This window comes from Pristis pectinata, chromosome 13, assembly GCF_009764475.1.
Source record: "Pristis pectinata isolate sPriPec2 chromosome 13, sPriPec2.1.pri, whole genome shotgun sequence".
Classification (NCBI taxonomy): Eukaryota; Metazoa; Chordata; class Chondrichthyes; order Rhinopristiformes; family Pristidae; genus Pristis; species Pristis pectinata.
This window is the reverse complement of record NC_067417.1, coordinates 29451514-29478299: the sequence shown is the minus strand read 5'-3', so window position 1 is coordinate 29478299 and position 26786 is coordinate 29451514. Positions and strand designations below refer to the sequence as shown.

General features: G+C 38.6%; 1 protein-coding gene across 1 annotated transcript in view; it reads left to right on the top strand.

Moving 5' to 3' along the window:
• itfg1 (integrin alpha FG-GAP repeat containing 1) overlaps positions 1-26786 on the top strand; it is a 157996-nt gene that overhangs the window by 63607 nt on the left and 67603 nt on the right. Inside the window, exons 11-12 of the mRNA XM_052028085.1 lie at positions 21119-21269; positions 24393-24501. Coding sequence (XP_051884045.1) covers positions 21119-21269; positions 24393-24501 — 260 coding nt within the window. The remainder of the gene's footprint in view (positions 1-21118; positions 21270-24392; positions 24502-26786) is intronic.

Below are 26786 nucleotides of genomic sequence, written 5' to 3'. Positions count from 1 at the left end.
AGTGAAAGAATGATGCTTCTTACCCCTTCACTCTAACCACCATCCAAAATTTTCATCCCTATCACCTATGGTGCATTATGTCTGCAGTGTGGGCCATCTACAAAATGCACTTTGATTTCTCACCAAAGCTATTTTGACAGCACCTTGCAAACATACAGTGTCCACCACATAGAAGGACGAGGGCGACCAGAGAACATTATCACACCCTATCTTGACCTGGAAATATATCACTATACCTGCATGGTCACTACATGTAAATCCAGGAACTCCGTATCCCACGATATTTGGGGCATGGCTTTATCTAAATGCGTTGCAAGCTGGCATCTCATCATAGAATGGAAAATAAATGCAGGCCTTGCCAGCAATAACCTTGAAAACAGTAACCTTTTTGGCTAATGTCCAGTAATGCAAAGCCTACTGCAATAACCTTTACTGAATTTGTGGAAGGATGGGTTGTGTGCATTGATGACCCTTAGATTGGCATCATCAGGTGGAATCACCCATGACAGAAAGGCAAGAGATCAGGGGCTAAAATCAGACCAGCAAAACAAAAGATCCCAACAGTTGGAGCAGTCAAATTGCAAAAAAAGATTTAATTCCTCCTCCATGGAGATTTGGGTGCCAGTTGGCTGAGATTTGAACATGTGATTTGAACAACTGGCCTCATTCAGAAAAAAGGAGTTGGAAAGGCCATTTCCAAGTCATCCTCCTAGTTAGCAAACCATGAGCTTGTCATCACAAACGCTATGTTTAAACAATGTGTCAGATACAAAACAACGTGGCAACACACCTCTTGCCACCTCCCAAAAAATGGCACGTCAGAAGAAGACATTGAGATGTAAAAGGCATCCAAGTTACACATTTCATCAGAAGAGGTGATGACTGCAGAACTGGCCATCGATTAATATGATTAATGGCATCCATCAGAATTATAATAAAGCATAAGAAGCAACCTAAATTGTTCTGAAGATGGTACAAGAGTAAATGCCTAATTATCATAAAGACATCCAAACACTACTCAGTGAGAAAGTTGCAGAACTTAAAACTGTTAAAACAAATTGTGATGTTTTAAAGTTCATTAATGAGGTATTCAAGGAAACAATAGGCTTTATCTTCTGACGTTTTAGGATTAGTTTGATGTAAGTGATGCCAGGATTAAATGTCTTCTTGATCAGAAGAAGAAAGCACTCTGTGACGGGCAAAATCACCTTACATCAAACCAAAAGCATGTAACCTATCAAAGGCTTAAAGTTGAAGCCCAAGGGAAATTTCAAGAAATCAAAAGCACATCATGATCAGCGAAGGCGAAAGATATTGCTGAATGTTCTTTAGTGTTCAATTTGCTGAAGGTTCTTTAGTGCAACGAAGATCTCATGGGTTCACTCTGTATAGGTCTGAAGACGGCAGTGTGCTGCTCAAAGAAGTACATCGAGGAGTGCTGGAAAGAGCACTAACATAGGTTTCTGAACCAGGAATAAGTGGTGATGGGTGACATCATCTAGTTCATCCTACAAAATCGAGTTAGGGATGCTCTTTGTAGTCACAAGAAAGTTAATGGGCAATCATCGTCGTGGCTATCCCTCAAGGTCAAGGATGATGGTCTTCGTTCCGTTGATCTATTTATGGGCTCTCAAGTGGCTTATGAGTTGCCGAAAGACTTGAGAAGTAGCCTACAGAGCGAAGACGCCTGTGCGTATATTTGTTTAACATGTACTTGATGTTACACTACAAAAAGCACACGCTACTTCACAAATCAACCAACTGATTCCAATGGCATGGGAACCACGACGATTGGAGCTGATGGATTTGTTGCAGCCTTCATCCATCTTCACAGCCGTTGAGTTTGAAGTAACTTCGTCTGCCTGTTCCACCGTCGAGGTCTTGGTTGGATTGTTCTTTGTCAGCGACCTCACCATCAACCTTACTGCCATGGGTGATCCCACCAGGAGCATAGGTCCAGACGGCAGAGCTTTCAGGATCTCAGGACCACACAAGCTTCTCCACCACAACAAGGTGACAGTCCACAGAGAAGGGCAATAAAACAGTTGGGAAACAACAAAGCATGTGGTCCTGATGGTATGATGGGGCGGCACGGTAGCGTAGCGGTTAGCGTGACGCCATTACAGCGCCAGTGATTGGGGTTCGATTCCCGTCGCTGTCTGTAAGGAGTTTGTACGTTCTCCCGTGTCTGTGTGGGTTTCCTCCGGGTGCTCCGGTTTCCTCCCACATTGCAAAGACGTACGGGTAGGTTAATTTAGGTTTAAAATGGGCGGCGCGGACTCGTTGGGCCGGAAGGGCCTGTTACCACGCTGTAAATAAAATTTAAAAATTGTAGAGGTTTGCTCAACAAATTACATAATTATTTATAAAAACCTGGAAAGTCACAGAATTTCCAACTTGACTTCTGGAAAGCCAAGGTTTTCAAAAAGGGAACTAGTTCTGACTTTGAATGCTACCAAGGTATTGGCATCCTCTCCATTGCTAGGATGATCCTTGCACAAGTCGTTCATAACTAACTTCTCCGTCTTGTTTATGAAATCCTCCCAGAGACCTAAAGTGCTTTGCATTGTCAAAAGGCATTAAGGTCATGACTTTCATGGCCCAACAGATACAGGAAAATTATGAAGAACAACATTAGATGTTGCCATCTGACCAATCGTAAGGCCCAATGGAAAACCTTAGTGAAGTTTAGCTGAACAGAGAAATTCAGGACCATCTTTCTTGCTCTCATTGACACATCATCAGTATCAAGCATATAATGAATTGAAAACCTTTTGGACTGATTCTTGGGGTAGTCTACAGGTCACATCTTTCCAGTCTGAAAATTACTAATTTATTCCAACCCTGTCTTCTGTGTGATAACCGGTCTTTTATCCATGTCAACACACTTCTCCCAGTATGGTGAACTCTTATCTTGTTCAATAGTCTTTACAGCAGAAAAGGAGAGAAAGGATGAAAGACGTAGACACCCATATTCTGACTTTCTGCAATATCCATTAGACTTTGTGGCTTGAGAATCAGATACTTGATCAATCAAAGCACTCACCCATAACTTTCTACTGGATCCTTGGAGAAGACTATCTTCAGCTGTGAAGGATCACAAATTTCTGTTTATTGCAGAGTTGGAAGAAAATTGTACTAGAGGCACATATGTGTGTACTCATGAATTATTCCTGTGCATTATCAACTTTAGGTTCATCATCCTTTTTATCATCTTGTTCCTTGACAACAGGATACATTTCCATGTTGTCTTCCTCATTGTTGCAGTCAACATTCTCTGCACTTGGCTGCTATGATGGATCTGTAGAAAAAACAAGTATTATCCTTTGGAATTTAGAAAATAAGAGGAAAGTGGAAAACCTAGGGCTGAGTGTTTACTTCCTAGTAAAGACAAAGAAACAAAGGCAGCAGGAATTTGATGCAATGTATCATTTTCTTCCCTGTTCTTATTCAATTTATGCAACTCATTCAAAATTATTAATATCCAACAAGTAGGATGACTGCCTACAAAGTTGGAAGCACTGTCACTCCAGGATAAAACGGTGATTGTGTCTGTTTCTCTTTAACAGTTTATCAGTTCATAATTTAGGGAAAGTAAATAAATTTAATTTCCTGAGTATGTAGAAAGTACTAAATATATATGGAAATAAATCACATCTAGCACAGCAGTTGGTGCATGTACTCCTTGTATCTCCTGAATGACTTTTTTTCCCTCTCAAGTCATTTCTCTTTTTGTGTGTGCTGCAGTAGTATAACAAATCCTAGAGAGTAATTTGGAAACTCAGTCTTTCTTCAGATCGATTCCTATGAATTTTACAGTACTGTGAATGTTACAGTTACAATGTACAGTGGACAATCCTGTGGTTAGTTTCCCAGAACAGTTAAATTCCCTCCCCAAATTCAGCAGGTGACTGCTTCTGAAAGTGACAGATTATTTTGGGATTATGTACTTTAATTTTTCCAATGCTCCTTTATTTTTGTTACCTTTGATTGAAAGCAGGTGTTAGCTAAACAGATAAATAGTTAATAAGGTAGGTTCCATCACAAAGAGAACTACTTTCAATTAAATTGGATTGATCTGCTACAGATCCTTCTTGTTGCCTGTTCTCTTGATTTAATGGTGATAAGTAGCATAGGCAAAAAAAGCTGGAGAAACAATATTGAAGAATGACCAATAATTAATTTAAAAATCTGAGTTATAGAAAACGGAATGCAACTGAAGTGGAAAGCTGTCATAGAAAGTTGCAGCTAAAATTGTAACAAATTGAGAACCCTGCAAGAGATTGCCCAGTAGTAGAGAAAGGAGGAATTGGAGTACAGCACAGAACAAGCCCTTCAGCCCACAATGTTGTGCCGACAAAGCTATTCTCTCTTACCTACAGAATGCCCATATCCCTCTATGTTCCTCTCATTCATGTGTCCACCCAAACCCTTTTTAAAAGCCCCTCTTAAAAGCCCCCAATGAGTTTGCCTCCACCACCCTATCAGGCAACACATTCCAGGCATCCTCCACTCTCAGTAAAAAACATACCCATCACGTATGTTCTGAACCTACCCCTCTCACCTTAAATGCAGGCCCTCTGGCATTGGATTGCTCAATAATAGAAAAAAGATTTTGCTGGTCCACCCTATCTATGCCCCTCATAATTTTATACACCTCCAACAGGTCACCCCTCAGCCGCTCCAGAGAAAAGAGCCCAAATTTGTCCAGCCTCTCCTGATAGCACATGCCCTGTAATCCAGGCATCAACCTGGTAAACCTCCTCTGCATCCTCTCTACAGCCTCGACATCCTTCCTGTAGTGAGGTGACCAGAACTGCAGGCAGTCCTCTAAATGCGGCCTAACCAGAGTTCTATAGAGATGCACCATAACTTCTTGACTCCTATACTCAATACCCTGATTAATAAATGTAGCCACTTTCAATGAGCCATGGACTTGCAGTCCAAGGTCTCTCTGCTATTCAAAACTGTTAAGGGTCTTGCCCTTAAGAGTGTACTGCCTCTTGACATTAGTCCTACCAAGGTGCAACACCTTGCATTTATCCAGGTTAAACTCTATCTGCCATTTCTCTGCCCACATCTTCAGCTGATCTATATCACACTGTATCTGTCACCAGTCCTCCACACTATTCACAACTCCGCCAATCTCGGTATTGTCTGCAAACTTACTAACCCATCCATCAACATACTCATCCAGGTCATTCATGTACATCACAAACAGCAGAAGTCCCAGTACAGATCCCTGCAGAACACCACTACTCACAGGCCTCCAGCCTGAATAAGTCCCTTCAACCACCACCCTTTTTCTTCTACAAGCAAGCCAGTTCTGTATCCACACAGCCAATTCTCCACTGACCCCATGCATCCAAACTTTCTTGATTAACCGATTATGTGGGACCTTGTCAAATGCCTTGCTGAAATCCATATAGATGACATCCATAGTTCTATCTTCATCAATCTCTCTTGTCACCCTGTCAAAAAACTCAACCAGTTTAGTAAGGCACCACTTGCCCCACACAAAGCCATGTTGGGTTTCCCTAATCAAGCCATTGGATTCCAGATGCTCATATGTATATCCTATCTCTAAGAATTTTCTCCAGCAATTTCTCTGCCACTGACGTGAGACTCACCGGTCTATAAATCCCTGGATTTTCCCTTGTTCTTTTCTTAAACAGAGCAACAACATTAGCCACTCGCCCAGTCGTCCGGGACCTCACCCGTGGTCAAAGAGGACACAAAGATACTGGTCAAGGCCCCAGCAGTTTCCTTTCTCAGCAACCTGGGGTATATCCCATTGGGCCCCGGGGACTTATCTGCCTTAATACTGTTTAGGAGACCTAACACTACCTCCTCCTTGACTTCTAAATGCCCTAACGTGTTTCCGCCCTCAGTTCCAATTTCTGCCTCCTGCATATCCCTTTCCTGGGTAAATACTGAAGAGAAATACTCATTCAGAACCTCACCCACATCCTCTGCATCCAAACATAGACTCCCTTCTTTATCTTTAAATGGTCCTACCCTTTCTATCGTTATTCTCTTATTCCTGACCTACGTATAAAATGCCTTTTGGATTTTCCTTAATCCTACTTGCTAAGGACTTTTCATGGCCCCTCCTGGCTTTCCTAATTATTGAGTTCATTTCTAGCTTCTCTATAGTCCTCACATGCTTTGTCTGATCCTAACTTCCGAAGCTCTACGTACTTGTCCTTTTTCTTCTTGACTAAGTACATTACTTCTCTGGACGTCGAAGGTTCCCTTATTTTCCCATTCATGTCCTTCCTTTTAATCGCTACATACCTATCCTGTAGTCTGTGTATTTGATCCTTAAACATTTCCTACATGCTCAACGTGGACCTGCCAGCAAGAAGGTTTTCCCAGTTTACTCTACCTAGTTCCTGGCTTACGCCTTCATAATTAGCCCTACTCCAATTTAAAACCCTCCTGCTTGCCCCATACCTATCCTTATCTATAACTATCCTGAAAGTTAATGAGCTGTGGTCACTGTTCCCCAATTGCTCACCCACTGATAGGTGAGTCACCTGGCCGGGCTCATTACCCAACATCAGGTCCAGAATAGCCTCTCCCCTTGTTGGACTGTCAACATATTGATTTAGGATCCCCTCCTGGATACACCTAACAAATTCTGCCCCATCTAACCCCTTTGCACTAAAAAGGTCCCAATTTATATCAGGGAAGTTGAAGTTTCCCATGACCACAACCCTGTAATTTTTACACGTTTCCCTAATCTGTTTGCATATCCATTTCTCAATGTCCCGGTTGCTATTGGGAGATCTATAGTACACCCCCAAGAGAGTGATTGCACCCTTCCTGTTTCTGAGTTCTACCCATATAGACTCCTGATATATTATCTCTAATTAGTATTGCAACTCCTCCCCCTCTTATACCCCCCCCCCTCTATTCTTCCTAAAACTTCGAAACCCTGGTACATCGATCACTCATTCCTGTCCCTCCCTCAACCAAGTCTCTGTAATAGCCACAACATCATAGTTTCATGTACTGATCCATGCTCTAAGTTCATCACTCTTGCCCATAGTACTCCAAGCATTAAAGTACAAACACTTAAAACCATTCATCCCATCACATCTGTTATCAGGAATCTGCCTAATACTACATTCCCTGACATCAGCCCTCCTGCCCGTTCCCTCACTTACTGACCTGTCTTTCCGGTTCCCATCCCCCTGTGAAGCTAGTTTAAATCTTCCCCAGTAGCATTAACAAACCCTGCCAGGATATTGGTTTCCCTTCAGTTCAGGTGCAACCCGTCCCTCTTGTACAGGTCACCACTTCCTCAGAAAAGGTTCCAATGATCCAAGAACTTGAAACCCTGCCCCCTGCACCATCTCCCCAGCCACTGATTTGTCTGTGCTATCATCCTGTTCTTTCCTTCACTAGATCATGGCACCGGAAGTAATCTGGAGATTACTACCTTCGAGGTCCTGCTCCTCAGACTCCTTCCTAACTCCCTATACTCATTTCGCAGGACCTCTACCCCTCTCTTGCCTATGTCATTGGTACCAATATGCACCACGACCTCTGGCTGCTCACCCTCCCCCTTAAGAATATTCTGCAATCGCTCCAAGACATCCAGGACCCTAGCACCCGGGTGGCAACACACCATCCTAGCATCTCTTCGGCAGCCACAGAATCTCCTGTCTGTCCCCCTAACAATCAAGTGCCCTATGACTATCACTCTGTCTGGCTTCTCCCTTCCTTTCTGAGCCTCAGAGCCAACCACAGTGCTACTGGCCTGGCTGTTGCTTCCTTGTCCAGACAGCTCATCCCCCTCGGCAGTATCCAAAGGGGTATACTTGTTGCTGAGAGGTATGGCCACAGGAGGACCCTGCGCTAACTTCTTTTTTCCCCTGCCTCTCTCACTACTCACCCATTCTCTACCAGAATCCTGCCTTCTGGGTGTAACCAACTGCTCAAAAGTCCTGTCTATGATTCACTCAGCCTCCCTGATGCTCCTCCGTTCATCCAACTCCAGCTCCACCTCCGTAATCTGGTCTTCCAGGAGCTGAAGTTGGCTGCACTTCCCACTAGTGTAGTCATCAGGGAGACCATCAAACCCCCTGAATTCCCACATCCTACAGGAGGAGCATTCCATTGCCACATCTACCATCCTGCCTACACTATATTAAGGGAATCCAAGGCCACAGCAGCAACAATAAAAGGACAAACTTAGCCTCCTTACCTGTTCTTTTGCCTCAGCCTCTTCTCGTTGAAGCCTCTTGAGTCAAAGCCTCGAAACTCCCACTCTAACTCTAACCCTCTCCAACAATAGCTGCTCCAATGATGGCTGCTCTGCTAGGCAGTACCTCCCTCTCATGGTTAAAAACACCAAGCAAAATGGGGAGAAAAACAAAAACTCACCAGGTCGGGTGACTCTCTGCTCTCTTCCCGCTGCTGCCGCTTCCCACGCCTGTGCACTGATGACTACTGGGAGGTTCCCTTGTGAGGGGCTTCATTTGAATCTGGCTGGGATTAGTGTATTGGCAAATGGAATAGCTGTGATTGCACTTATGGCTTTAAACTAACTGGTGCAGAGTGACTGCTTTTGGTGGGGGGGGGGATGTTGTGGGGGATGGTTGGTATCAGTGAAGATAAAGGATGTGGGGGAAGTGGGGAGGAGGTTGGAGGGTGTTGAGGAGGGAAGGGAGGTTCAAGTGAATGGAAACTAAGAAAGATAAAGAGAAAACACAAGTTAGTTATGCATGATAGTGAAATAAATAACAATAACCAGACTGTTGCAGGGAGGAACAGAGCTTACGCACATAAAAGTATATCTGAAGATAGAGTCCGAGTAGGAAAAAATGGTAAAAGAATAAAATTGAAGCCTCCTTATCTGAATGCATACAGCAGTTGCAGTGAGGTAGATGAATTGATGGCAGAAATAGAAATAAGTGGGTATGCTTTGATAGTCTTTTCAGAGTTGTAGTTACAAGGTGATCAAAACTGAGAACTAAGTATTACTTAACATTTGAGAAGGATTGGCAGAAAAGAAAGGAAATGAGTTACTCTGTTACTAAAGATGAGATCAATATTGTAATGAGAAGTGACTTTGGCTTAATAGATCAAGGTGTAAAGTTGGAGGCAGTTCAGAGAATGTTCATTAGGTTGATTCCTGAATTGAAAAGGTTCCTCATGAGGAAGGTTGGTCCTACACTCATTGGAATGTAAGTGAAGAATAGGTGATATTATTAAAACATAAGATTCTGAAGGAGCTTGACAGGGTAGATGCTGTGAGAATGTTTCCCTTCATTGGGGAATCAGAACTAAGAAGACGGTTACATAGGGGTTACATAGGATGGTGTTGAATAGGAATTTCTTCCCTTAGCTAGTGACGAATATTTAGAATTTTGTGCCACAGCAAGCTGTGCTTATCGGGGAGTCAAGGGCTGTGGGTTTAGGCAAGGAGGTAGAACTGAGATCATGATCTTATTGAATGTCAGTGCAGACTCTAGGGCCCATATGACCTACTCCTGCTCCTACTTCTTATGTTCTGATGTTGCTGTAACTGATGGTTAGAGTTTCCTTTCTTTGAGTTAATCAGGTGATAAAACCCAAAAGCTATTAATTGGAATGCAAGCAATCGACTTGGGGTAAATGGTATTAGTTTATCCTCAGACAAAGTACTGCTCTGGAGTTCCATATTTTGGAAGTATCCACAGTGGATTTTCGTATGGTGGCTCAGGGTGAAAAAAGGCAATCTTGCATGCCTTCACTTTAGAAGGCAGCAGAACGACTAATACATTGTATCCCTTGAGAATGTTACATTCACCCACACTTTTATCCATCTTAGAAGCAAATGCATTGCAGTACTCAGATGGGCATGGTTTCTTGGCAATTCTGGGATTTAATTTTCAGAACAATATTTAAATAGCCAAAATAACATATTAAAATAAAATACTGCAGAGGCTAAAAATCTGAAATAAAAACAAAATACTGAAAAAAACTCAACAAGCCAGACAGTTTTTGAGGTGAGTAACAGTTAATATTTCAGGTCAATGACTTTTCATATAAACTGGGAGAAGCTAAGGAGAAGGACAGAGGGGAGAAGAGGAGAAAACAGAAAGGAAGATCTGTAAAAGGAAAAAAGTGGGTAGGAGAGATTGAGTGGCATAACTAGTGATGGGACCTGCTGATGGCAAGTGTTGTGGACTAGTGAAGAATAAAAGGTATGTCTGGGGAAGATGTAAATAAAAGGAGACAAATAAAATCTGAATTGACCAGAAAGGGCAAGGGAAAATTAAAGAAAGAATCAATGTTGGAAGTGTGTGAATCAAATCTGGGATGGCTAAAATCTAAAACTGATGAGTTCAAAAACTGATGAGTTCATTATTAAATCCAGAAATTTGTATTGTGTCTAGTCAGAAGGCGATTGATATCTTAGTGCACAAGTCACTGAAAGCTATCATGTAGGTGCAGATGACAATAAGGAAGGCAAATGGTATGTTGGTCCTTACTGGTAGAGGACTTGGGTATTTGTGTACAGAGGTCTTACTGAATTTGTATAGGGCCTTGATCTCACCAAGATCTCAACATCCTGCGTGTTGTACATAATTTCAGCCTCTCACCTAAAAAGGATACACACTATGGAGGGAAAGCAGTGAAGATGCACCAGACAGGTTCTTGAGAAGGGTTTCTATCATATGTGAAGAGATTCTGGAGGCTAGGCCTCTATTCTCTATAGTTTAGAAGAATGAGAAGTGACCTCATTGACATAATTGACCATAATGAAACATGCATAATTCTCAGATGACTCAACAGGCTGGATGCTGGGAGGATGTTTCCTTAGATAGGGGTTACCATGGTTGCTATCCTGGAGTGTCAGATAGCTATAAAGCCCAACTGTGAATTCCAGATACAGTTTAAAGGCAAACACCCCAGGTTCAAATTCCAAAGAAACTCACCGAGTTCTAGGAGGGTGCTGGCAGTTTGGAAAATGCAAAAATGACATCCTTGTTCAAGAGGGGAGGGAGACAAAAGGCAGGAAAATATAGGCCTGTTAGTTTAACATCTGTTATTGGCATGATTCTTGTGTCTATAATCAAGGAAGGAATAGTTAGTTATTTAGAGAAGCTTAATGCAATCAAGCCATCAACGTGGTTTTATGTAAAGAAGATCACATTTGACAAATTTGCTAGAGTTCTCGGAGGATATAACAAGCAGAATTGATAGAAGGGGAACCTGTAGATGTGATGTATTTGGATTTCCAGAAGGCTTTTGATAAGGTGCCACATAAAAGGCAAGTGCACAAGAGCTCACACTATTGGGCCAAGTGTGTTAATGTGCATTGAAGACTAGTCATCACTTAAAAAAAGTCAGAATAATATTTTTCCAGTCTGGAAAGATGTAACAAGTGGAATGCCCAAGCATCATTTCTTGACCCTTAATTATTTGCTAACTGCAAAATAGACTTGGAAGATGGGGACTGAGTGTAAGGTGACCAATTTTGCTGATGACAAGAAAATGGGTGGGAGGGCATACTTTGAGGATAGTTGGAGTTTGCAACAGGATGTTGATAGGTTGAGTGATGGGTGAAAACTTGGTAAAGGGGCATAATCTTGGAAAGTGTGAGGTCCTGTACATTGGTAGGAGAAATCAAAAGGAAGACTATTATCCCAATGGACAAGGGCCTCAAGCAAATGGAGTACATAGGGATCTCGGTGTTCCTGTGTATGTAACACAAAAGGTTGGCATGCAAGTGAAGCAAGTATTTAAGAAAGCAAATGGCATTTTAGGTTTTATTGTTGGGGGATTGGACCTTAAAATTGAAGTATTGTTACAATTGGTGAGACTACACCTGGAGCACCATGTCCAATTCTGGTGTCCGTTTCCAAGAAAGAATATACTAGCACTAAAGCAGTCCAGAAGAGATGCACTAGGCTAATTACTGGCATTAGTGGTTTGTCTATAATAAATGGCCAAAAAAGTTAAATTTATATTCTTTGGAGTTTAGAAGAATGAGGGATGATCTTATTGAAACATGTAAGATCCAAAGAGTAGAGAGACAAGAAACTGCAGATGCTGGAATCTGGAGCAACACACAAAGCGTTGGAGGAACTCAGCAGAGTAGGCAGCAATATGGAGGGAAATGGACAGTCAATGTTTCGGGTCGAGACCCTTCATCAGATCCAAAGGGTTAATGACAAGTTACATTTTGAGATGTTTCTACTAGTGAGAGAATCTTGAACAACTATAAGATAAGCTGGTAGCATTTCAAAACTGAGGTATTCAGGAACTTCTCGCAGAGTGTGGTGAATCTCTGGAATTCAGTACTTGCAGAGTTGTGGTGAACGCAACACTGGAGGTATTTAAAGAGCTATCAAATACATTTTTGAAAGACTGGGAAAGTAAGGGCAATGTGAAATTTGCACAAGAGCCTGGAGCATATCAGCAATGATCATATTGAATAGCAGAGCACTTAAGGTACCAGCTGGGCTACTCCTGCACCCATTTCCTGTGTCCTTGGTCCAGCCCAAGACTGCATTGTCTGGACTAGCTGGCTAATGAACAAATGCATGAGCACCATCAGAGTGGCAGTGATGGGAGAGGTGGAATATGGCAGAAATCCACTCATAGCTTCAAACCCCTGCCAACAGTGTGATCCAGCCTGTGATAATGGATGTCTCAATCTGGTTGACATAGGTCTGAGTAGAACTCAAACCGCTTCCATCCTCTGCCATAATGAAAACAGAGACTACTGCCATCATTCTTGGTATGGTGATTTGTCTTTGAGTTGTGGAAAGGTGTTTGAAGGGATGGCCTCCAGGTTCCACATAGTCCCTGTGCATGGTTGAACAGGACTCCCCCATAGTCCCCAACTTCTCGTCTAAGTTGTCCAATGTGCTGAGCATTTCGGGTGTATTCTTGCCTGCTTTTGTCTACAGGCTGTCCAGATTTACTGTCTGAGTCCTCTGGTGCAGCATTGTCATCTTCCTCGTCCTCCTGGAATTACCACTCTAGCTATCCATTGTTCTGATTGGCTGCAATCTGCTAGTGTAAGGTGACTTCCAAATGCAGACCCTACTTCATAATTTTAACATCCACAGAGTACGTGGGCTTCCCAGGTACCAATGACCTGACTTAAGGAAACCTGAATTTGCATAAATTCTCCCCTACATTTTTAAAGCATTTTTCAAGCTAGTAATAATAATAAAACGTTTCATGGTATTCATTAATGACTGGAGACAGTATATATTCCAGTAGTTTAATTATGGGTAGTGTCAGGGTGATTGTTCAATGAAATGAAATAATTATAGCAAGTTTATGTAGAGCAATACAATATGAGTTACTATAGAAAACAGACATTTCTGATGTGGAAAAATCAGCTTACGGACAGTTCTTGGGAATGGAACCCTTGTGTAACCTGGGGCTGCCTACACTAGTAACCAGGCAGGTGGAGGGGAGTGACGTGCTGTTATTCCTGCTGCCCATCTGAAATGGGAGAGGCACAAGAGTAGGGTCATGTTGATGAGAGAAATTGTGTAAGCAGAGTCAATTTGAATTTTCTGGTTGTTATCAGACAGAAAATTGTGAGAAGGGCAAGGTAGGATCTGAGATGGTGATGTGTATATGGGTGATATTAATCTCCAACCAATAAATGACGACAATTGTTAGTTCCCTCTCCTCTAACTAATTGATCCTCTGGGCATGTTTTGCTGGTAAAATTATTGGTGAGCTTGTTTCGATGTGCATATATGAATTGCATAGAAGGGTTGAATAGTTGTTCGCGTGTGATGTGTGAGTGTTGGAATGGCAGTAGGTATATGAGTGTGGTCATTTTTATTTGACAGATGGAACTTCTTGCAGTCTCTACTGACCTTGACCAGATATGTGAGGTTGTTAAACCTTTTGCAGCATCGAGATTTGGGTGGCTTCCTGGGATGTAGGACATCCCTGGCGATGTGCACTTTCTGATCTGAGATGTAGAAGTCTGCATCGATGAAACAGTGAACCATTCCTATGTCTGTGCTGTCATTCTTGTCTGCAGTGGTTCTCAAGCTGCAGAATAATTTCCAGCAACAGCTGTATTCAGTGCTCACTTCACACTTGAGAGATGGTCAACCCTGGTTATTTTCTGCAGTTGTGAAATTACTCGTGCATAACATGCTAATGGGAAAACCCAATGTTAATATCACCTCCAAAGCACACATGTTCTTGTAGAAGGTAGGCTTACAAATGTCGCACACCAGGAATATCTGGACGACTGGTGCAAGACTCCTATGTGGTTCTATTTTGATATATTTTATGGATAATGTGCTTTATGTCAGATATGGTTAATATAATTTGTGTATCTGGTATTTGTATGACATTAAAATAATTTGTTAAAGGATTGGGTAAAGGAGAATGTTAAGTAATGCATCATGCGATTAATCTTTGTCATTCTTTAATTTTCCATAAAATCTCAATTCCTTTTGTTTTTTTTTTAGCCTGGTATGAATTTACATGCTTGCAAATTCTCTCATTGGTCTCCAAGTTACTTACTGTCATTGAAATGACATGATTCATTCTGAATTATTCACCAGTTAGAAGTGAAAGAATATCTGAGAAAATATGGCCCTATTTTATGCAGATTTCTTTGGTAGCTTTCCCACCTTTTGTATAGATAGAAGCATGGCTACATTCAGAGCAAAATATTTTGGATGATAAAACACATCTTCCTCTCTGCAATCCAAACTCTTCCCTCCCCTCCCCAAGCAAGGTACGCTTTTGATCTATTGTTATCCTTAATTTTTGACCCATTTTTAAGAATAAGTTGGTGTATTTTTAGCCAGGTATTTGACTTCCAGGCTAGACACAAGGTTATATCTAGTAGTTAAAGAGGTCACTTAATGACTGTAAATTTTTTTTGATAAGTGTCTAGAAATTTGAGAATACTATGGTTTCCAACATAATTAATAGTAATAAAGTCAGTATAAACTTAATGCTTTGCTTTAATTAACTTATTGTCTTTCCTAAGTCTTAGTCACAACAGTAGTGAAAATAGTTGATTTGAATGTTCTGTTTTCTGTTGGTCAATTAGATCCAAGTACATTAGAGTTAAATAACGCAAAATCTACTAAAAAATACTACTGCCTCTATTTACTGCTTTACTGTGCTTTTGAGTTATAAAAAATGTTACATATGATTTAATGTATTCGTTGGATTCATAGACAGTGTCTTGCAAGGCACTGAGCCTTACTGCTGCCTGTTTCACAAATCACAGATGCTTCCTTGCCAGAATAGGAAGCATATCTAGGAAACAGATTGAAGCAAAGACTTTTCTCCCCAGGAATCATAGCAGCATGTCAAGTGATCATAGCTGAGAACTGGTTAGCTGTTTTTGCAAAGCTTCTATTAATTGAAGCAAGTCATTCAGCCTTCTTGCCACAAGCAATATCAGTGCAGAAAAATTAATCAACCCAAGTTGAAGGACCAGGCTTTTTTTGCTATTAGTTTGTACATAATATTTTCAAGCAAAGAAGGGATTAAGTTTTTGAGCATGAGCATACTAACTTCTCACAAATGTTAGCTCTTAAAGGTCAGTTGTGCTGTGCTTCCTTGCATCTTTTTCTGGTCCTCTCAGATGTCAAAAGGAATCAAATATTATAATAATCCATTGGTAATCTGGAACATATTAGATCTTGGATCTTTTCTGCCTCCTAAACTCATTCAGATCTTGAAGACACACTGCCAGTGAAAATTTTCTGCTCCAACCATCCTGTATTTATCAAACGAGACTATCTACATCTGCTCCAAATATTTTGTCGTCATTATCATCATGATCATCAACCCTTGACCTCAAAAAAAATCCTTGACCCAAGTGCCTGGAAACCACTGTATCATCTTCAATGCACCTTTCCTCTCCAAAGTTCTTCAGCATTTATGGCCTTGCAAATTCTTGCCCATCTTACTCTTAATAGTATATTAAATCTTTCTTGCAAGGTTTCACCCTGAGTACAGAAACAAAATAGCTCTGATCAAAGTCAATAATAACATTTGAAGTAATTCTTAAAAAAAAGATAAGCTATCTCTCCTCTTTCTGCTGTCTGTGGTTGATCACATTATCTTCCTGCAATGCACCCTACCGGCATTCAGCTAGGTGAAAGCATACTTGCCTTGCTCTATTCTTACCTTTATGGTCTTTGCTAGAGAATCACAAATAAATGCTTCTATTCCTATGCCTGCATTGTTATATGTGGTCTTCTGAATTCTCGTCTACATGTGGCTCCAAGTCATATCGGGGATATGTGATTTTGTGTTTAGAGTTAACAATTGCAAATCAGAATTTTGAAAAGCCACCAACATACTGAAAATCATTTAGCTCATGTGACACCTATAAATCAATGAAATACCATTTGTACAAAACAAAGGAAAAATGCTGACAGACTGTCAGTCATTTTCATGGTTCTAATCGGTACTGTAACCCTGTGATTCCAATCCAATGAAAAAAAACATGAATTTCCTGATGCTAGATCAAGAGTAAAACAGAAACTAGTTAAATATAGCATCTCAGAAAATTGTTCATTGTATATAATTGAAAGCATGAATGTCTAGTTTGGCACATAAGTTTCAGCTTTGCCAACACTCGCATGCTTTTTTTATACATGACTCGTGAGAGGAGAACAAGGAAAAAGAGTCAATTACTCACCAGGGGTTTAGTAATCATTGTGTAAGGTTCTCCTCTAAGTACCAGCTAGACCACCCAACTGTCAACAGCTTGTCTAGTTTAAGTAATAAACTAAATATGTATTTTAGTTCTATAATATAAATAGTATTAAATAATTAGACAGTTTGTGCTTTAGTAAAAATTTAGAATCAATTGTTTGTTGAAAAGAAGGTTGCGGGTTCAAGTCTTAATCCAGAGATTTAAGCATAGAAATCTAGACCGATGCTCCAGTTAACTATTGAAGAGGTAGTATTTTGTCAGAGGCGCAGTAATTAAGATGAAATGATAAACGAATGGCACTTCTCTCCCAGCTGAGCATAACAGATCTCATCACACCATTTTTAAAGAGCAGAAGATTGTCCTTCAATAAATGTAAACAGCAATGCCGTAATCTTGTTCTTAAATTCCAGCTATTTAACTGCTGCAATTTGTCTGTGACCAGTTAGAGTTGGTTATTTATTTCAGTGTGAAGTTGCCTATTCTGTTTTGCTGGCAACTGCTTTGATGGAATTGTGTGATATGTGATTGTACATTACAGAAGGTTCAATCAGAAGAGTAATTACTATATTTAGCTGGTAATCAGTCTGAATTGAATGGGCCACAGCAAATGGCAGTGACTGTTAACAATATTTATAAATCTAGCCTCAGTGATTTAAGAACTAATAGTTAGCCAATAAAGCTCCTATTTTTTTTAAATCACTTCACTTTTAATATCTAATATTTAATCACATCTATTTGCCTGAATCCCTCAATCAAATATTCTGTGCAACAAATTAATTGTTTGGCTGCAGGGAATATCCTACTTTTATTCACTCTATGGATGAGAATTCTTGGCAAAATAGGGATTCCCAGAATTCCCATTTAAGATATGTAAACACCAAAGTCTCAGCAGCGTAAGGATATGGATACCTTTGAGAGATCAAGTTGGGAAAGAATGCCAGCAGCACTTTTAGGGAGGAATGTGAGAAAACCAAGAAAGGGGATTTATGAAGGTGATAGCTAGAAATGGTGTTTTGGGTAGAAAGAACACGCGCAAGTGATTGTTTTGGTGGAAAAGAAGCTCTAAGTGATTCATTGAGGCACATGATGATGATGTGTAGCATAACTGAAAGGATATTGGAAAAAGAAATGCCAGATCGAATAGTAGATGGAAGAGGAATAATGGGTTTTGATTGGGTCAGAGAAGAGAAAACTATCAAGTTGAATTGAGTAGTGAGCACCAAAGGGGAATGCTGGCATAAATTTCAGGGGGGTGTGGAAGATTAATCTGTTGGGATTGAAAAGGAATAATAATGTGCCAGGGAAGACCAGAGGAAGACACCCTTGTGTAAATAATGACGAAAGGAATTGTAAAATCTCTGAACTATGGTAAGGTAGGGCTTATAAACTAGTTTAAGGAGAAATGCAGAGATACATTGAATAAAAATATACAATTCAATGCTGTATTTATTTACTTTCACAAAACCTTAGAAAAGATGTTACAAAAGTTTATGGAGGTGCAATTAGCTTGGATAAAACAGAGAAACCAAGAGTTTTTCAGAGTAATGGAAATGGACAGTAATGCTGTACAGTGTTCTGTTTGGGACGATTTTTGTTACTATATGCATGAATGATTTCATTTAGGAAATACTGTCAAAATTTGCAGAATGCTAATAAAATAGAGTAGATCATAAATAATTTTGAGAACCAAGTAATGTCTGGGAGGGTTTAGTTAATACGATTGAATGAGCAAAAATGTGGCGGATGGGGTTCTTTGAGTACAGTGTTACATGTGGCATTTGATTTTCTAAAAAATATGCTTAGAATAAAGGTGGGTGATGCACAGTTTTCATCACTGAAGTAACTTGGAGGAAAAGATATGTACTTATAAAATGAAATCCAGGAGATTTAAGGAAACGACCAGGAGAAACCTTCGACTGAATTTATAGATGTTGGATAGTGGAAAGGGGATATAAAGGATATGGAATAAAGCACATAGGATTAGGACCAATCATGGAGGATAAACATTAACAGGAATGGTTGGGCCAATTGGCCTTTCATCATTATAAATATAATTCCAATTTTTTTAAAGGCAATTTGTTACTTTGGAGAGAACCAGACTTGTAAAGACACTGCTCGCTTCTCCCTGCAACCCCAACCCCTAAAGATTTATTTATTTTGCAAATACATTGATACCTTGTAATTTTGAAGAACTGAGGTGTGAGAAATGTAGACAGCCAAGAAAGGGTTGTCCCCATTACCTTTTATTTCATAAGTTCATATTTAAGCACCGCAGATGAGAGACAAATAGGATTTTTTGAGGAGGTGTTATTCGTGTAGAATTCACTTAATCTAAGTCTAGAACATATAAACGTTGACACTTGGGAAAACTTTTATTTAAAAAAACTAATGTAAAGAAAAAATTACTAATGAATATCCTAACAATGTTCCAGTTACATAAATCCTTAATACTGATATTGTGAATATTGAGTTTCCTCCACTTTGTGTCATAGTTCAGGTGAAAGTTTAACAATAAATTATATTCTTACATGTTTGCTTAACCCCCCCCCCCCTTAAAATCTTAAATAGTTTAAATTTGCATTCTCAGTTGTGAACTTGTCAAAGTCTCAGTCACAATCATGCTGTCTTCTGAAAAACAACATTCAATTCCTGGCAAACTTCAAGTCAGAGAAGGAAGAGAAATTAGTGAATTGCCCCCAGGTTGCCAGTGTTTACTTGCAGCATTTTGTAGAGTGCTGAGTGCAGTTCTAATGCTTCTAATTTTGGCAAATTACTAATATGTGAAGATGTTAATATAAAATATTCTTGCTGTAAGTGCTATGTAATAGTTTTTGAAATAAAGTTTAATTCCATTCATTTTAAGTAAATCTTGGAGTGTAATACAGATTTTGCTAAAAATACTAGTTATTGATATTCTGTAAAACAGAATGTTGCATTTCTAACAAGTTCTAAACTGGCTTTGTGGGCATCAAGTACTTATGAAGGGTTAATAACAGTGTTTGTAATTATAGCCCAAACACTTTAATTATTAGGCATACTGTGTGACATCATCCTGTACCTTGAAGTTGTCACTGACAGAATTGAAAAAGCCAGATGGTGTGTGATTATAGTTAGTCCCTCCAAAATGTGTTTTAGAAGCAATTAAAAGGTTAGGACCCCCTCCTGGTGATCTGCTCATCTGTGATGAGATATTTTTGCTCATCTTCATCGTGATGCAAACTGATCACTCTTGACAAAAAGAAATCATGAAAGGTCAGGAGGGCTGTAATATCAATTTAGATTTTCAGGAAATTACAGACTTTGGAAGAGTTCTGTTTGGATCAATGGTTTATCTGAAAGGAAGTAATAAGTAATCTTTAATCCTTCATTGGGAATGCATTTGCATTTTGAAAGCTTCAGTGATTAGGAACAGATGGGTTGTTATCTCTTTGAAATAGTGTAGTAGGTTGTAAACAAGCTTGCATGTATAAAATGACATTGTAGCTTTTGGTCTGCTTTCCTCATGTTAATCATTTTTTCTTTGAAGATTTTAGTGATTTGAGAGCAAATTAAAGGAGAAAAAAAAGAGGTGAAAACATAATAGACTGATAAAGTTGCCTCCAAACTTTCCAACGATTTCTAAAAGGAGAATGCTGCTTTCATCACCCGCTATTTCAAATTAATTTTCAAAATGGTATTAAACAAGATTAATAACATCCTAGAAAAATTGCTTGGTTTAGAAGTGCATTCCTAATTCATCAAACTCTCAGCCAGTTTCCAACAATATTAACATACTATATTAGATACTAATACAAACAAAAATTACATATACTATGGGAATGATGGTAAGATTGCAAATTTTTATTTTGATATTTGAATCCTAATACATTATTTATTAACCATACAATCTTTGGGCATGACATTTCATCTGTAAACTATATTCAAGATAGCCCAGCCTAACAGAATCAATGATTTTGTTGTTCCATTGGTTATGCATGGAACAGTTTGAGCAATCTAAAATTAAATCCTGGTAGGCATGAACCTACAACAGAAAGCTACCTCAAATTCAGCAAAGCTAACAAGGTCACTGGGAGAGCACTGGGTTTCCAATTTGGGAATGAAAAAATGTCACACTGTTCAGTAGTTAGTTCTTTTCTGAGATCCAACAAAGCAAAGGGATTTAACTCCTGACTCACTGCCTGATGCTGTTATCAGATAGTTTAACGGATACAGTTACTAATAGAGTGTACCAGTACAACTTAGATAAAAGTAGAGAGGCTAATTTTGCTCTGTCAATTTCAATGGAAATTAAAATCAAGTGAGTTTTATTTTTAATATACAGCTGATTGAATAATACTTCATTTACTCACCTAGAGTTAAATTGCCCCTGTAAATTCTACATTTAGATAACAAGTTGTGTTTTGTTTTAAATAAAACTCTTTAAAGATTACACTCTTTTTACAGCAACAAACAGGCTTTTCTACTGGAAAATGTTCCATGCAGTGATGCAAGCTGCAGGCCGGTGGGCCGAATGTTCAGGGTCCTCTGGGAATTGTCCGACTTAAACCATATCAAGAATGCTGTTGTGGCAACCTTCTTTGACATTTATGAAGACGTAAGTTCATTCATTGTTAATTTGAATACTGAATCAAGCTTTCCACAAGTGCTTGAATTGGGAATTTCACAGATATCTCTCTGCTTGGTTCATGTCCCCATATATTAATGATTTCTACAGGCTAAGTGTTCAGATTCAATCCCTGAAATACGTTTTTGTGCAGTTTCTTATCTGCATAGTCAAATAAAATGGGAAAAATCAGCCAAACCATAGAGTGTTATCTACTGGTACTTGCTAGAAAATACATAAATTTGTCTGCTGCTGAAGACAAAACTGGTTTTGGCTTTTAAATGTTTACATCTGAATTACCTGCTCTGAGGCTATTTAATTTAAAATTATGATTTTTGAAAATTTCTACACATTATTTCCATTTAACTGAATTCTTTACTAGAGCTCTTTGCAAAAGATATAGCCAACATTGGTGTAACTTGTAGGAGATTAATTGGGGAAATGTGATTATTTCTTGTCATATTTAGTTTAGTGTTAGTAGCAGACTCTTAATACAGGGCATGAATAAATTTGAAATTAAACAATTTTTTCCTTGCATATTATGCTTTCAGCTGGATAATCTTGCACACTTTCTATTGATTAGCTTAGTTCAGTAGTTAATTGATGTGAGAAAGGGAAACTAATTTGCAGAAGAAATTTTTAAAAAGCTTAATTTAGAAACTTTCAGCTAAATAAATTTGAAACCTTATTAATACTAGAGATATGTTGTAAGTCAATCAAAATACACTGAGATTGCAGGCAACAATTGATGTTTCAGACATAAACCACTTTCTTATTCATGACGTTTCTTTAAAATATGATGCTAGAAGTCCTGGCTATCACTAATAACATAGCCATGTAATTTCCACTATTAATGAATGGTGGAAATTGATACCAACTTTTAAGTGCACAATGATATCAGGATTTTACGTGAACAGTAAAAGGATAAATATTTACACTTAATCAATCTCTACGTATAAAAAGAGGTGAAAGTTAAGCCTGCAATGGTGAAAAATGGACATTTTAAATTCTGGCAATACTTATTCTAATTGTTTTATGGGTAGGTTAAATAGTAACTAGACATCGCATCCATTGTTTATTAATGTGTTTCTTTTAACTTGTAGTCATGAAGCTACGAAACAAACACTTTATCTGCTGTAAAACATTCTGTTCTTTCTATTTATTTAAGATTGTTTCTGTCATCTTACTAATGATATAATGGGCCAGTGTTTGTATGAAAACTGGCATTGCTTCAGTTATGACATTGTGATTATTGAAGTGTATAATAACCCAAATTATTATCTATATGAATATTTATTTCTTTACAGTGGCCCAAATTTTCTGGTCTTGTGCTGACCTCAAAGATACCTGCCCACAAAAATTCAATGTGCTCTATGGCATGGATTTCTCATTTTCTGACCGAAGTCACTGCTTCACGTCATCTCTAAGGGGATTCGTGACATTCAGACAAATTAATGTTAGCAAGCAGACTAAGCAGCCAATCAGATTACAGTCTGATAGCAAACCAGAAAAAAGCAATTTCTCATTTTAAATTTTTTTTAAGCACCTTAGAAAAGGTGAAGTAAAGATCACAGCATGCACTTAGGTTAAGTTAGAAACTGAAGTATAAATATTCTTCTGTAAATTATTCTTGTTCAACAATGAAGGTTTATACTTTGAAGCTGAATAGCTTCACTGAAGTATAAATTTTTACATTTATAAAAGTTGTTACATTTTCAAAATAATAGATGTTAAAATAATAATTGTGGGAAATTAGACTCTATACATACAAAGTTAATTTTTCAGGACCAGAGGTACTGTGCAGACAATGTTGTTCATTGATTTTTACGATAAAAATACTGTGTAAAATGTTAAAGTTTATATCAGCCTTTGCCTCAGTAAATAATGCAGCAGGTCACTTTATAGAGGAGTACAATCTCACTTTCAGCAGTCTTTGGGTTTATGTATTTAACTGTACATGTGTAGATAACAGAGGTTGTACTTTCACAGAGTATTGACAGGAAATGCTAACAGTTTCCAAGCCATTGCAACCAGAAATTCTTGGCGATTATGTTTCTCTATGAGAAGTATTTCAAACTGTATTAACATTTGTAGAGTTAAAGATTGCTGCACCAAACATTAAGTAATTGTTTTCGGTTCCTCGTGGTAAAAGGCAAGTTTGTCCATAGTTCACAAAATATTTGTCTTTAATTATACAAGTGCTTCAAATGTGTTAAAACTGTGCAGCTGTGTTCACAGAAGTTTTGAATTCTATTTCTATCTCAGGGATATGGACATTTCAAGTGAGGAAAAAAAACACCTAGTTTACATTCCACCACACTAGTACTTACATAATGAAGATTAACGAAATTGTCATACCAATAACAAGCCACTCAGTTGTACCATTACCACTACTTTCAAAAAGAGAAAGACTAAAACTGGATAGACCTTCTGACATACCCAACAGCATTGTGCTTCACCAGATGGACTGCAGTGGTTCAAGAGGCAGTTTACTTTGATGACAATAAGATATGGCCAATGAAAGCAAGTGTTACCAATATTGTCCCTATCCTGTGATCGTTTTACATTGAACTTCATCAGCCTGTGTACCCAATTTTATAGTATATTTAAATCTTTCTGTGGATTACTCTATTCAGCTTCAAAATATAAACCTTCATTGTTGAACAAGAATAATTTACAAAAGAATTTGAATATATATATTAAAAAGCATAATTTCTTCCTTTGAAATTTCATTTATGTTACTCCTCTGTTCACATCAAGTAAGTCACAGTTGTAAAACAGGAAACACCACAGCAACTTGCATGTAGTAACCACCCACAAATAGCAATGTGATGGTAACCAGTGCTTGTGATGCTAGTTGAGTGTAAATGTTAGCCAGGACATCAGGTGAGAAATAATGCTGCAGGATATTTTATGTCCACTTGAAACTCTGTTTAATGTCTCATCCAAATAAGACACCTCACAACACCAAAATGACAGCCTAAATTTTTGTCCTCAGGTCTCTACAAAGGTCTTGAACTCACTATATGGGGAGCTATGGCTGACACTATAATCAATATAGTCAAAAGATATAATTTGTGTAATACTAATATATTTTAATGTTTTTAATTGCAGGGTATCTTGGATGTGCTTGTATTAAATGAAAATAAGGAAAACTCAAAATTCACGATTCATGCCTTGCGAAATAACTTTGATGCTGATGCTTACTTTGTTAAAGTCATTGGTAAGTGGGAATTATCACTACAGCACAATTTTGAAATCAAACCAATTGCTATCAAATTAAAATGAAACTGCTCATAGATAATTAAAAGTCATTTTAATATTCTTGATCAATCAGTGGAATGAAACCAGGGAGCATAACAATGGAGACACAAGCATTTTGTGAGCATAGCAATGGTTTTGCTGGAATAATGAAGTTGCTATCCTTAATTCCCAGGGCTGCTTTTCACTGAGATTTGTTATTGCAATGCTGAAGTATAATCATTTTTCTATTTACACTCATGGGCCACATTGAAATACCATAGTAACAATTTTTTTTTAAAAAGGCAGATTTCTAAATCTGTACTTTAAATTACCAACTCTTTAATAGACACAGAAATCAGGATATTAGTAAATTCCTTGATACAATTTTAAATGTATCATATTCAATCCAGTAAAACCTTGCCTATTTTCCATAAGTATGAAGTGTTAGCTGCTTTTATCCTTCCCCAATTCTAATAATGCAGGTTTTCTTTCAGAATTATTTCTCCCATTTACATGTACTGAACAGTATTACTCTACAACAAGTCAGTAAAAGGTTCATAAGAACAATACAACTTAACGTTCACACTAGATTAGTCCCCTCACCACCCAAGCTTTTGATGCTCAGAACATCACGTAGGGAAATGGATTGGATATTTTATTAACTTAAAATGGTTTGTGATGTATTAACAAGTTAAAGCGCTTGAAGATTAATGTAAATTCATAATAATCATATCATATATAATCAATAGATTGTTTAGAAAATGCAAGTTCAACAGCTATGAAAGCATATTTGAAAATGCTGTGTTTCCCAAAAGGGAACAACTTAGTAATTGAGTCATTCAGGTGATTCTTCTAACCATGATATTATAGACCTGAAATAACTCCAAAATGGTGATGAAAGATAATTTTGGATTGGGAACAGATGTTTTGCATGTACAGTATGTCAAAGAGACTGCAAAGAAATTGGAGAAGAAATTAATTGGTAGTTTCAGGCTGTAACAATCCCTGACTCCTTGACATGACCTGATGGGAATATTATACACATTATTTTGAATTGCTGTTCAAGAAGATCTTTGAATATGTGCTTCGTGTCTGCATTAGTTGTGGGCAGCACATTGAAAAGATCTGATTCAGCATTGTTGATGATTTCAATTTGGTGCAATATTGAAAAATACCAGTAATTGTTTTTTTTTGTAATTATTCATTTTTGGGATCTCCAGCAAGACCAGCATTTAAAGCCCATCCCTGACTATCCTTGAGAACAGTGTGGTGAGCTGCCTTCTTGAACTGCTACAGTCCTTCTAGTGAAGGTGCTCCCATTATGCTCAAAGGATGGGGGTTACAGGATTAGGACTGGTGATGGTGAAAGACCAATGATATATTTCCAAGTCACAATTTGGAGGGGAATCTGCATGTGATGATGTTCATATCTGCCTGCTGTCCTTGTCCTTCGTAGGGTAGAGGTCGCAGGTTTGGGAGATGTTATTGAATTATTGTAGATATGTAATTATAGTACTTTTTGTAGATGGTACACATTGCAGCCATGGTTTACAGAAGGTGGAGGGACTGGATGTCTAGGGTGGTTGATGGAATGCCAGTCAAGCATGGTGCTTTGTTATGGATGGTGTCAAGCCTTTTAGAGTTGGTGGCATTATACTCATTCAGGCAAGTGGAGAGTATTCCATCACACTTCTGATTTGTTCCTGGTAGAGGGTCTTTGGAGATTTGTTGCTGGATACCCAGCCTTTGTTTGATCTTAGTTGCCATGGTATTTATGTGGCTGATGCAGCTGAGTTTCTGGTCAGTGGTGTCCCCCAGGATGGTGGTGAGGGACTTGACAATGGTAATACTATTAAGCGTCAGGGGTAGGCGATTGGACCCTGACTAGCATTGCATTGCACTTTTGTGGCAGGATTAACTTGCCAGTTATCAACCATGCCTGAACCTTGTCATGGTCTTCCTTTATTCAGGCATGAGGTGTTTCATTTGTTGATTATTTGCTGAATGAAAAAAAAATCTGCTCATCTCAGCTCTAAATAGCTAAGCCTGGCCAAGAGTTCTGGACTCCAAACATGAGAGTAGGTAGTCAGCATCTACCCTGTCTGACCTATATTTGTTTCAGTGAAATTACCTCTCATTTTCTAAACTCGAGATTATAGGACCTTTTTTCTCAATCATCCCATGTCTGATCCTAGTAATTAATCTAGTGAAACTTTATTGCACTACATCTAAGACAACTGTATCCTTCCTTGAGTAGGGAGACCT